Source organism: Salmo salar, chromosome ssa01 (assembly GCF_905237065.1).
Source record: "Salmo salar chromosome ssa01, Ssal_v3.1, whole genome shotgun sequence".
NCBI classification, from domain to species: Eukaryota; Metazoa; Chordata; class Actinopteri; order Salmoniformes; family Salmonidae; genus Salmo; species Salmo salar.
The window spans coordinates 13,020,769-13,033,802 of record NC_059442.1 but is presented as its reverse complement, the minus strand read 5'-3'; the positions used below and the strand labels follow the sequence as shown (position 1 = coordinate 13,033,802).

The 13,034-nt window shown below is 45.8% G+C and overlaps 1 protein-coding gene across 1 annotated transcript in view; it reads left to right on the top strand.

The window, feature by feature from the left end:
- Window positions 1–6,256, top strand: part of htr1d (5-hydroxytryptamine (serotonin) receptor 1D, G protein-coupled) — a 43,194-nt gene extending 36,938 nt beyond the window's left edge. Inside the window, exon 2 of the mRNA XM_014127976.2 lies at window positions 3,442–6,256. Within this exon, the coding sequence (XP_013983451.1) occupies window positions 4,417–5,577 (1,161 nt within the window). The 5' untranslated portion in view covers window positions 3,442–4,416 and the 3' untranslated portion in view covers window positions 5,578–6,256. The remainder of the gene's footprint in view (window positions 1–3,441) is intronic.
- Window positions 6,257–13,034: the final 6,778 nt, after the last annotated feature.

The following is a 13,034-nucleotide window of genomic DNA, read 5'->3' as shown; positions in this document are numbered from 1 at the left end:
TTGTTTGGGTTGATCTCTAGTTGGAGGCAGCTGATCCTCGTTGCCTCTGATTAGAGATCATATTTAAGTAGGGTTTTTTCTCTTCTGGTTTTGTGGGTTATTATCTTTTGAGTAGTGTTTGTTTCTCTCTGCGTCACAATTTGTTGTTTTTGTATATTCAGTTATTTAGTGTATTGCATTACGTTTCACGAATAAATAATAATGTGGAACTACAAACACGCTGCGTTTTGGTCCGGTCCTTCAGACAGCTGTGACAGAATAACCCACCAAAAAAGGACCAAGCAGCGTGGTGGGGAGCAGCTGGAGGAATGGTCTTGGGAGGAAATTTTGGACGGGGAAGGACCCTGGAGTCAGGCTGGGGAGTATCAATGCCCAAAGGAGGAAATCGAAGCAGCAAAAAGGGAGCGACGATACTACGAGACTCTATATGCACCGAGAGACAAGGCTGAGAGGCAGCCCCAAAATAATTTTGTTGGGGGGCACACGGGAAGTTTGGCAGAGTCAGGGTGGAGACCTGAGCCAACTCCCCGTGCTTATCGTGGGGAGCGAGTGACAGGGCAAGCACCGTGTTATGCGGTGATGCACACTGTGTCGTCAGGGCGCATTCACAGGCCGGTGCGATCTGTGCCCGCGCCCTGTATTAGTCGAGCTAGGTTGAGTCAGAACGGGTTGTGCCAGCTCTACACTTGAGATCTCCAGTGCGCCTCCACGGCCCAGTATATCCTGTTCCTGCTTCCTGCACTCACCCTGAGGTGCGTGTTACTAGTCTGGCGCCACCTAGGCCAGTCCCACGCATCAGACCTCCAGTGCGCATGCCCATTCCTGAGTGTCCTGTTCCTGCTCCCCGCACTCGCTCTGAGGTGCGTGTTACCAGTCTGGCGCCACCCATGCCAGTACCACGCATCAGGATTCTGGCGACAGTTCCCCGTCCAGAGCTTCCGGCGACAGTTCCCCGTCCAGAGCTTCCGACGACAGTTCCCCGTCCAGAGCTTCCGGCGACAGTTACCAGTCCAGAGCTTCCGGAGATGTTTTTCAGTCCGGAACCTACTGAGATGTTTTTCAGTCTGGAACCTACTGAGACAGCCTACAGTTCGGAACCTACTGAGACGGCCTACAGTCCGGAAAACCTACTGAGACGGCCTACAGTCCGGAACCTACTGAGACGGCCTACAGTCCGGAACCTATTGAGAAGGATCTCAGCCCGGAACCTCCAGTGACGCTCCCTAGTACGCAGCCCGGAGTCTTCAGCGGCGGTCTGCAGCCCGGAGCCTTCAGCGGCGGTCTGCAGCCCGGAGCCTTCAGCGGCGGTCTGCAGCCCGGAGCCTTCAGCGGCGGTCTGCAGCCCGGAGCCTTCAGTGGCGGTCTGCAGCCCGGAGCCTCCAGCGGCGGCCTACAGCCCAGAACCTCTTGCAATGATCTACAGTCCGGTTCTTTTGACGACGATCCACGGTCAGGTGGTAAAGAAGCAGAGGGATCAGTGGGTGGAGTGGGGGTTACGCTCCCCGAACCCGAGCAGCCTCCATGGGGGGAGGCGCTAGATAAGAAGGTTCTGGGTACTGCATATGAGCCGCCATAGACATTAGTTGCCCACCCTACCCTCCTTTTGTGTTTTGTTGTTGCGGGTGGGTTGTTGTGTGGGGGGGTTTGTTGTTGGGGGGGGGGTTCTTGTTGTTTTTTTTAGTTTTTTAAAGTACGGTCAGAGTCCGCACCTTTGGGGGAGGTACTGTCACGTCCTGACCATAGTAAGTTGTTATTTTCTATAGTAGAGTGGTCAGGGGGTGTGTTGGGTGGTTGTTCTATGTTTTCTATTTCTATGTTTAAGTTCTAGTTTTTCTATTTCTATGTTGGTATTGTTTGGGTTGATCTCTAATTGGAGGCAGCTGATCCTCGTTGCCTCTGATTAGAGATCATTTTTAAGTAGAGGTTTTTCTCTTCTGGTTTTGTGGGTTAGTAGTGTTTGTTTCTTTCTGCGTCACAGTTTGTTGTTTTTGTATATTCAGTTATTTAGTGCATTGCATTACATTTCACGAATAAATAATAATGTGGAACTACAAACACGCTGCGTTTTGGTCCGATCCTTCAGACAGCCATGACATAAATGTCCTAATTATATCCAGATGTAAACAAATTCTATATTTTCCCCCCAGGGATTACCACAGCAGGGGGACTTTGTGTCCTGCTGAGTGCTTTCTCCTTCTGGGGTTCCCTCATTCAAAGCAAAGATTGTTGAGGGAGTGAGGAGTCTTAATAGCTTTTTTCTGTCATGTGTGGTTCCCTCAGCCAATGTCTTGCCATATAGATCCTCATTACAGAGAATAATGGATTAATCTTGTGGCTTTATGTGTGTGTCACGTCCTGGCCAGTATAAGGGTTAATTGTCATTGTAGTTTGGTCAGGACGTGGCAGAGGGTATTTGTTTTATGTGGTTGGGGGTGGTGTTTTTGTAGTAAGGGCATTTGATTTAAGTATTCCGGGGTTTTTTGGGCACTGTTTGAGATTCATGTATTCTATGTTTAGTCTAGGTAGTCTGTTTCTATGTAGAGTTAATTGGGGTGGACTTCCAATTGAAGGCAGCTGTGTGGTGTTGCCTTTGATTGGAAGTCCTATATTAGTTGGGTGTGTTTGTCTGTGTGTTTGTGGGAGATTGTTCTGTGTTTAGCCTTGTGCCTTGCCAGACTGTTTTGTTGATCGTTCGTTCTTTTGTTATTTTGGTGTTCATTTTGAATTTATTAAACGTCAAGATGAGCATACACATACCTGCTGCGTTTTGGTCTCATCACTACGACAACTGTGACAGTGTGCCAATAATTACGTTTTGCAATTGTAAGGTACTGCGGGCAGGTGTACTGAGAGTAGTCAGATATTTGCTGCTCCTCCCCCTTAATAACTTATTTTCTTATAACTGGCAGTTGTGGACTTGGCTGGCACATTACCATTACATTAGGTACGGTGCCTGTGATGCCACAGTATTGAGCAGAGCGTTCATCGTTGTGCCGTAGGCGGTATACTGCTGTATAGGTGTAGTGCGTTCCATGTATCCTATCATGTATACCATAACCTGTCCCCAGCCTGTGCCTGTAAGAGCAATCAGTGGTTCTTTTGAAACAATAATCAGAAAGGTGCTACAGGTCCATAAATTTGCAATTTATTATGATATAGGCATATACGAGATGCCCTTCACATTACAGCCCCACTCCTAAGATTGTATTATCAATCTTGCATGGATGCAATGGCTGAAAATTAGGGTATAGGGATGTAGGTGGTAGAAATATGTCTGATAGCATGAGATTGCAGCGATGTCGAGGTCACGTATTGTTAATTCTTACGTGTATCACTGCATGTAGGATACTTTACATAGGTGGGATTGTTGACGGTTTGAAATGGTGACTCGTATGTATTTCTAATGCACACAATTTCTGTCTCTCTCTTTCCATTTCTTAGGTTGTCATGCTGTAATAGAAGCCTGGAATAAGCTGTGCAGTACTATTCCCCTCTGGACCTCAAACCTGAATGCTTAACTGACCAACAAAGCTTTGACAGGAAAAAAGTTAACACACACCGGAAATCAATACAGCACATGCTGTGCTTTGTCTCACTGGGAGTCTAAAAACGCCTTGGCCTTTATCACATTGAGTTGCGAATTTCTAAGGCAGAGACAAAAACATATGGCATGAAGAAGTGATATTGACTTGTTGTCCATGACTGGACCGGTTGAAAAGGACTCCCCACCTGATGTGGATCATGTTAACATTCTAGCTCACTCTCAACATCAACACGACTGGACCGCCCAGGCTTTGACTCTGAAACCAAATTAAATAACCCCTGGTTCAGCTTTAAACTAGTACAGAGCGAGCCAACCCTGTGTATTACTATAATCTCTGAGTGTGGACTCACTGAGGGTTATTGAAGAGAATGAGACCATGAAAGCAGCAGTTGATAGGGAGTCGTGGTCTGGGGTGTTGTGCTCGGCCTGGCTGGAGTGGAGATAAGAGCTTGGGCGAGCGAGAAAGCAGAGGTTTGATGAGACCAGAGCAGAATACAAATCAGCGTCTGCCGTCCCTCCGCCGGACTTCAGCGTCAAACCAATATTAGTGTGTCTACTGAAATAATAACGCCAACAGTTGTGCATTGAAAGGTACGAGTATAACCAAAATCTCTAATATGAAACTAAATAGCAGTCATCACTTTTGAGATGATCAAAACAGAGCTAAACAAATAACCCAGTGTGTCTTCAAAACTCAAATAAGGGATAAAGGATCCATCACGTCCCATGGATACGTGTGACAACCAACAGTGACATCCATCGATGCAGCCCTCTTTACCATGCGGAGAAGACAAAGTGAAGCGTAGGCTCTGATCGATTGAGGTGATGTGGCTCATCTAGACCTGGAACAAAGGGTTACAGGGGACGGCGAGATGGATCAGGATAATAGTTCCGTTGATTCAATCTTCACCAATGCCACAGAGAGCCCTGAACATTCAGAGGCACACTGGGACGAGGCCATTCTCCTAGGCCTGCAGATCTTCCTGTCGGCCATCCTGGCCATCATCACCCTGGCCACCGTACTGTCCAACGCCTTTGTTATCGCCACCATCTTTCTGACCCGGAAGCTGCACACGCCAGCCAATTTTCTGATCGGCTCGCTGGCCGTGACAGACCTGCTGGTGTCCATCCTGGTCATGCCTATCAGCATCGTGTACACGGTGAGTAAGACCTGGTCCCTGGGGCAGATCGTCTGCGACATCTGGCTGTCATCAGACATCACCTTTTGCACCGCCTCCATCCTGCACCTGTGTGTCATCGCGCTGGACCGCTACTGGGCCATCACTGATGCCCTGGAGTACTCCAAGCGCCGGACGATGCGTCGAGCGGGCCTGATGATAGCGGTAGTGTGGGTGATCTCCATCTCTATCTCCATACCGCCGCTCTTCTGGAGGCAGGCCAAGGTCAACGAGGAAGTGATGGAGTGCCTGGTAAACACGGACCAGATCTCCTACACGCTCTACTCCACCTTTGGGGCCTTCTACGTGCCCACCGTGCTGCTGATCATCCTCTATGGCCGGATCTATGTGGCCGCCCGCTCGCGCATCTTCAAGACTCCAGTGTCGTCCGGCAAGCGTTTCACCACGGCCCATCTCATCCAGACGTCAGCCGGTTCCTCCCTCTGCTCCATCAACTCTTCCGCCTCCAACCAGGAGAGCCACCTGCAACCCGGAGGGGGAACCAGCGGAGGTGGAGGAGGAGCCAGAGGTGGGTCGCCTCTCTTCAATAGCGTGAAGGTGAAGCTGGCAGACAGCGTGCTGGAGAGGAAGCGCCTGTGTGCCGCCCGGGAGAAGAAGGCCACCAAGACGCTGGGCATCATCCTGGGAGCCTTCATCGTGTGCTGGCTGCCTTTCTTTGTGGGTACCCTGGTACTGGCCATCTGCAAAGAATGCTGGTTCCACCCAGTGCTCTTCGACGTGTTCACCTGGCTTGGCTACCTGAACTCGCTCATCAATCCCGTCATCTACACCGCCTTCAATGACGAGTTCAAACTGGCCTTCCACAAACTCATCAAGTTCAAGAGATGCTACTGAGGGAATGTGAGGCTTGAACATTCAAATTTAAATCCATAAGCTATTCTCTCGCCTTACTCAGTAAATACCGGTATGATAATGAAACACTGTACTGTTTCATTAGTTCATGTTGTAAACACACATGCTCATTGTGTTTGGTCTCTGTACATTTTTCTGTACATTGGAACTTCATTGACCGGCTTATGAGGTGCCACAGCTCTTTCAGATATTTCCTTAATACAGATGTATGTATGCATGCATTTCTAAAAGAAGAGAGAGTAAAACATATTCAGACTACAAAAGTCATCATAAATGAGGGTTTGGGTTGGGATATTACAGACCCCAAAAGAACAGACTTATCATAGATTGAGACAAATGAATGAGACTACGCAGTATGAGACTGGGATCTCCTTTGGATGGTAGACATGAGGGGATTGATCCATGGATTATAACTGAGAAGCGGATTATAAACCCCCATCGTACTGGAAAAGCCATAGCATGTTGTCACAGAAATGTCACATTACAGAGGCTCATCATCCATAACACGTCTGTGGTACAGTACAATAGAGAAATATATAAAGATGAAGTCTTACGCTCTCTATGTGAATGCGTTTGTTTCTGTGTGGAAGTGGGGTCACCTTGCTCTAGCTGTGAGGGTGTGTGCGTGTGGGGGGTTCTGTATTGTGTGTGTCAAGAACTGCAGCGCTGCTGGGTTTTTCATGCTCAACAGTTTCCTGTGTGTAACAAGAATAGTCCACCACCCAAAGGACATCCAGACAACTTGACACAACTGTGGGAAACATTGGAGTCAACATGTGCCAGCATCCCTGTGGAATGCCTTGCAGATTCCATGCCCCAACGAATTGAGGCTGTTCGGAAGGCAATAGGGTGTTCCTAATGTTTTGTACACTCAGTTTTATAAAAAAATGTATACCCTATCTTTGAGAACTAACAATATAACTAACAAAAGCGAGACAGTCACGGAGAATAAAACATTCCCAAAACCAGTCATTCAGTACACATGCCCATTGATTTAGTTATAATGTTTGAGCAGAGGAACACCGCATTTGCCATGACAAAATGCATAGAATTGAGATAAATTAGGTCCAAGATGGTCTCTCAGCTCCATGCAAAACTGTGTAGAACTCCTGGAAAATATCTTCAAAACTGCAATATTTTCTCTCAGCTCAATGGAAAAATTGCCGAAAACTGCTTTACAACTGCAAAATTGTCTCTCTCCAACTGTGGGAAGGTCAAGATTATGAAACGGTCTACAAAATCTATTAATTTTAAAATGTTGATTACTTCTACTTGCCATTATCAACTGACCTGATGATAAGACGTGACAAATTTTCTTTTGCTAAGATATGATGGGGGAGTCCCTGGGCAAGAAATGTTTTTTTTTTTTAAACCTACTCTAAGAGTCTGACTTCTCTGTGTAGGACACAGCATTTACCTTCGGATTGAACCTAAAAATGAATTATGGCCTCTTCCCTGTCAACATATTCATCTGCATGAGCTACTGTGAAGTTGTCATAATGAATAATTGATTCAACATGCAGACTGTCTAGAACACATTTGTCAAATGCCTTACTGAAGAGGATTACAAATATGACATAGGATTGTTTCCATTGAGGCTTGGTCATGTGTACAGCTACTGTTTCTGTGATGTTAAAAACATCAGTGAGGGAAAGAGTTGATCATCATTCCTCCAATTTGTCTCCTACAAAAAAAATAGGCCTAAGCTATTCAAATATTTAACTGTCTTTCCCCATAAGAGAAAATGGTACTACTAGCATAGTACATGGGGTAACTGATGACAGCTGCAGTGAAGTGACCTTTGCCAGCCTTGCCGTATCTTTCACATCTCTTCCTGACACCCTGGTTTGTGTTTATTAAGACTGAAACTTGCCATGCCCGTAAACAACTCTGTCAGAGTCATGACATGCTAAAGTGGGGTGGAAAAGGTCAGAAACAAGGTGATAAAGCAGACCGTGTCAGAAAGTTAAAATCATACTGAGAGGTGTCACATAGAGAGTGGAATTCACTCTTATTTGTCAAGTGGCAAAATGTGCGTTTAGATTGTGAGTGAGAAAGAAAACCCTAGAAGCTCAGTTGTTAGAGAATGGTGCTTGCAACACCAGGGTTGTGGGTTCAATTCCAATGGTGGACCGGTACAAAAATGTATGCATCTGCTAAATGTATGCATCTGCTAAATGACAAAAATGTAAATGTAAAACTGTGCTGCAAATGGTATGGTGACACAATATTATGTGTTTCTAACTTTGCTGTCAGAATCTCTGTGTGCTCATTTCAGGAAAGTACGTGGTGTGCAGATATGTTTTTTGGAAGCACCTTTAGATAAAGCACTTTAGCTGCTACAGCCCTGCACACGCATCAGAGCAGAGACTACTGTAGTCAGACCTAATGCACCTCCATCTATGCCTGCCATCAATTCTTCATGCTTTCCCGCCAAGTTTCTTTCCAAAAAAATGTACCTTGCTTCATGATACCAATGTGCTTCTTATATGGTTTGACCACGAGTGTCACAAGTGTCAAAAGGGGATACTCAGACCATCATGATTGACCAAGACCCAACCATGAGGAAGACTGGACCAGATGTGGGTAACCACTTACTGACAATTTATTATTGTTTATGTTGGCGAATGACACAACTGCTACATGTCTGGCTTTTTATGTTGACCTGCTATAAAAAATAAAAAAATTAAGTAAATTGATGGAATTAAACCTGCCAACAGCAAAACTACAAAGCCAATAAACCAATTGTATATTGATTAGTATAAAATAATGATTTACCAAGGTAATTCTCTGACCTTGAGAGGGTCACACTAATTGTGTTGTTCGAGTTCAGTTAGAACAGCCGCTTGATTACCTCCTTGCAGCCCAGAGCTAAATGAAGGTTGCTGCAGGATGTCAAGGTGGTTCACGTGTCTCAGAGTGAAGACAAACGAATGAAACTCAATCACAAAACCCACAGCATTATACATGCCCTGATTAGCTGTCCAGCAATTGATTTCCCCCTCCGGCAATCACAAGGGGTTCCAAACCTGTCCCAGTTAATTAAAGGGGAAATGGAAAGATAACTAAAGAAGGCCAAATAAGTTGCCACCTTCTATTCTGAAACGAGGGTGATGGTTTCGAATAGTATTAGCGCTTCTCTGACATAAAACCAAAAGCTCCCTGGGTGGAGGATGGAGGATGCCACTTCATGCCTCGTGTTAACAGACTGCGAGGTGGGAGAGGGGAAAAGCCTGACAGCCCCACAAACAAACAAAATTAGCCTCAAGAGAAAGTTTGGTCTGGACTATCTCAGCTCATATGAATAGCATTGTCTTAAAGCAACTTAAATATCCTATAAAGAAGATATCTCAAACATGCATGTCACAAATGCCATGAATGAGAGAGAAAATGAGAAAATCTGTTTCTTGTCTTTTTAACGTGAATTACTGGATATGCCATTCTTAATGTTATAGATTAATTTGAGTCTATAAATGTCAGAATAGTTTAAATGACATACATAATTCACTCTTCATGGGAAACATCATATCAACATCATAGTTCATATCATATCCATCTTTAAGGAAACTGGAGAGAGACTTATGCTAGGTGATACGTTACATACGTCACATTCCCAATGCCTTTCCATGGGTTTATCAGTAATGTGGATGATATGTCAAAGAAAATCAAAAACAAGAGTGAAGAAAAGGTTAGGGGAGCTCAAAGACACAGTGGAACTACTAGAACAGACCTGCAACAATAACTGCCTGTGTGAACAATGTTCATGAAATGTTTCAGTGGCATTCATAGCCGCGGGAAGAGGTTTGGGTGTAGAGGTGCTTTGATTTTTTTCTCTGACGGGTGGGTGGTGGGCTGAGAATTTTTTCCCCAACCTACAGATGGCTATATCGGTCAGCTAATACAAGACTAATAAAGGCCCAGTTCACTATTTTTGTTAAGAAATTTTTTTTCTCTAAAGAACAATATGTTTTTTTAATTAATATTTCATTTTTTTATGATGCTTTTTTGGGGATTCTGCAGCACCCTCAGCACCCCTACTTCACGCAGCTAGGGTGGCATTGTACCGAATGTTTCTCAATAGTTTCTCAAGAAGAAGATGGCGCTGGAGTAGATGGCTGCCGTTTTCTGGGCTCTTAACCAACCCAGCTATTTTGTTTGTTTTTTTCGCATTGTTTGAAGCTTATTTTGTACATAATGTTGCTGCAACCGTCTCTTATGACCGAAAAGAGCTTCTGGAAATCAGAACAGTGACTACTCACCTTGAATTGGACAAAGATTTTCTCTTTAATGCGTCAGACGTTAGGGATTTACTCCAGACACCCAAACAGGCCCTCATCCCAGTCATTCACAGGAGAAAGAGGTGGAAAAGATTTTGCAGAAGGAGATCGAGGTGCCTTGTGAGGATCGTAGCTGTCCACATACCACCATAGAACGATGCTGGCACTAAGAACGCGCTCAATGAGCTGTATACCGCCATAAGCAAACAGGAAAGCGCACATCCAGAGGCGGCGCTCCTAGTGTCCGAGGACTTTAATGCAGGGAAACTTAAATCCATTTTACCTCATTTCTACCAGCAGCAAGTTTAATGTCCAACCAGAAGAAAAAAAACTCTAGACCACCTTTACTCCACCTTTACAAAACTCTCCCTCGCACTCCATTTGGCAAAGTTGGCCATAATTCTATCCTCCTGATTTCTTCTTACAAGCAAAAACTAAATCAGGACGCACCAGTGACTCGGTCAATAGAAAAGTGGTCAGATGTAGCAGATGCTAAGCTACAGGACTGTTTTGCTAGAACAGATTGGAATATGTTCTGAGATTCTTCCGATGGCATTGAGGAGTACACCACATCAGTCACTGGCTTCATCAATAAGTGCATCGATGATGTTGTCTCCACAGTGACTGTACGTACAGACTAGAGGTCGACCGATTAATCGGAATGGCCGATTAATTAGGGCCGATTTCACGTTTTCATAACAATCGGAAATCAGTATTTTTAATACGCCGATTTGGCCGAATTTATGTATTTTTTATTTTAGATTTTTTTTAGACCTTTATTTAACCAGGTAGGCCAGTTGAGAACAAGTTCTCAACATTCACAAGGCCGCAGGGCCAGACGGATTACCAGGACGTGTTCTCCTAGCATGCGCTGACCAATTGGCAAGTAACTTCACTCACATCGGTAGCCATGAAATGCTTTGAAAGGCTGGTCATGGCTCACATCAACACCATTATCCCAGAAACCCTAGACCCACTCCAATTTGCATACCACTCCAACAGATCCACAGATGATGCAATCTCTATTGCAATCCACACTGCTCTTTCACACCAGGACAAAAGGAACACCTATGTGAGAATGCTATTCATTGACTACAGATCAGTGTTCAACACCATAGTGCCCTCAAAGCTCATCACTAAGCTAAGGACCTTGGGACTAAACACCTCCCTCTGCTACTGGATCCTGGACTTCCTGACGGGCCGCCCCCAGGTGGTACGGGTAGGTAACAACACATCCGCCACGCTGATCCTCAACACGGGGGCCCCATATTGGTGCGTGCTCAGTCCCCTCCTGTACTCCGTGGTCACTCATGACTGCACGGCCAGGCACGACTCCAACACCATCATTAAGTTTACCAATGACACAACAGTGGTAGGACTGATCACCAACAACGACAAGACAGCATAAAGGGAGGAGGTCAGAGACCTGGCCGTGTAGTGCCAGGACAACAACCTCTCACACAACGTGATCAAGATCATGTGATCATGTACTAGACTACAACTGCCTTAGAATGGGAGGGCAGAAAGCTCATTATCAAAACTGGCCCGGTTCTTGTGCTCAGAAATGAGTTTGGTATGAAGAGCTCATGGTTTATCACAATGGCTGTTAAACCTGTCTAAAATCCCAATTAGCAACAGTGCTTATGGGGGGCTCCGTTATCAAATTCCTCAGGCGAACACACACGTGGAGATAAGACTGTCTAATGCTCCTTGGTGTCCAAAAGGAGGTTGCAAGGGTAAGAGGAAATAAGAATTATGCAATTACTCAAAACAGAGAGCATATTACTGTCACATACAAACACACAGTTTGTTCTTTCAGTTGGAGAGTAACTTGGTCTAACCTGAGATTATTTTATTACCTTTATTTAACTAGGCAAGTCAGTTAAGAACAAATTCTTATTTACAATGACGGCCTAGGAACAGTGGGTTAAATGCCTTGTTCAGGGGCAGAACGACAGATTTTTACCTTGTTAGCTTGGGGATTCGATCCAGCAATCTAAGTTGTTGGCCCAACGCTCTAACCACTAGGCTACCTGACGTATTAGCAGTCAACAGTCAAATTAGATCGAGATACCCAAAATCCAGGTGTATTGTGTAAGACCCAAATGTCAATGAATAAGTAACGTTCAGTTTTGTTTTGTTCTTTAGATTACCTTGTTCCTTTTTCTTCTCTGTCACATCAGTGTGTATACATAGTCAAAAGGTTTTCTCATCTTGGCCAAGCTGTTACGTCCGTTTGTAGAGAAGGACCAAGGTGCAGCGTGGTAGGCGAACATTTTTCCTTTATTAAAAATGAACACCGTCAAAACAACAAAATACAAAAAACGAACGTAAGGTTCTGCAGGCTACACAGTACCTAACAAAAACAAGATCCCACAAAAACCCAGTGGGAAAAGGCTGCCTAAATATGATCCCCAATCAGAGACAACGAAAGACAGCTGCCTCTGATTGGGAACCATATCAAGCCAACATAGAATTACATAAGGTAGAATGCCCACCAAAATCACACCCTGACCTAACCAAAATGAGAAAATAACAAGGCTCTCTACGGTCAGGGTGTGACAGTAGCCCCCCAAAGGTGCGGACTCCTGGCCGCAAAACCTGACTCAATAGGGGAGGGTCCGGGTGGGCATCTAGCCTCGGTGGCGGCTCCGGTGCGGGACATAGACCCCGTTCTGCTCGCGGATCTGCCATCCTCGGTGGCGACTCCGGACCGTGGATCGTCGCCGGAAGCTCTGGACCGTGGATCGTCACTGGAGGAAACGGACCGTGGATCGTCGCCGGAGGAAACGGACCGTGGATCGTTGCCGGAGGGAGCGGACCGTAGATCGTCGCCGGAGGCTCTGAACTGCAGACCGTCTCTGGAGGCTCTGGACTGCAGACCGTCTCTGGAGGCTCTGGACTGCGGACCGTCGCTGAAGACTCTGGACTGGGGACCATCGCTGGAGGCTCCGGACTGGGACCGTCGCTGGAGGCTCCGGGCCATGGATCATCACTACAGGCTCCGGGCCATGGATCATCACTGGAAGCTTCGGCCATGGATCATCACTGGAGGCTTCGTGCCATGGATCATCACTGGAGGCTTCGTGCCATGGATCATCACTAGAGGCTTCGTATGTGGAGCCGGAACAGGTCTCACCGGACTGAGGAGACGTACTGACA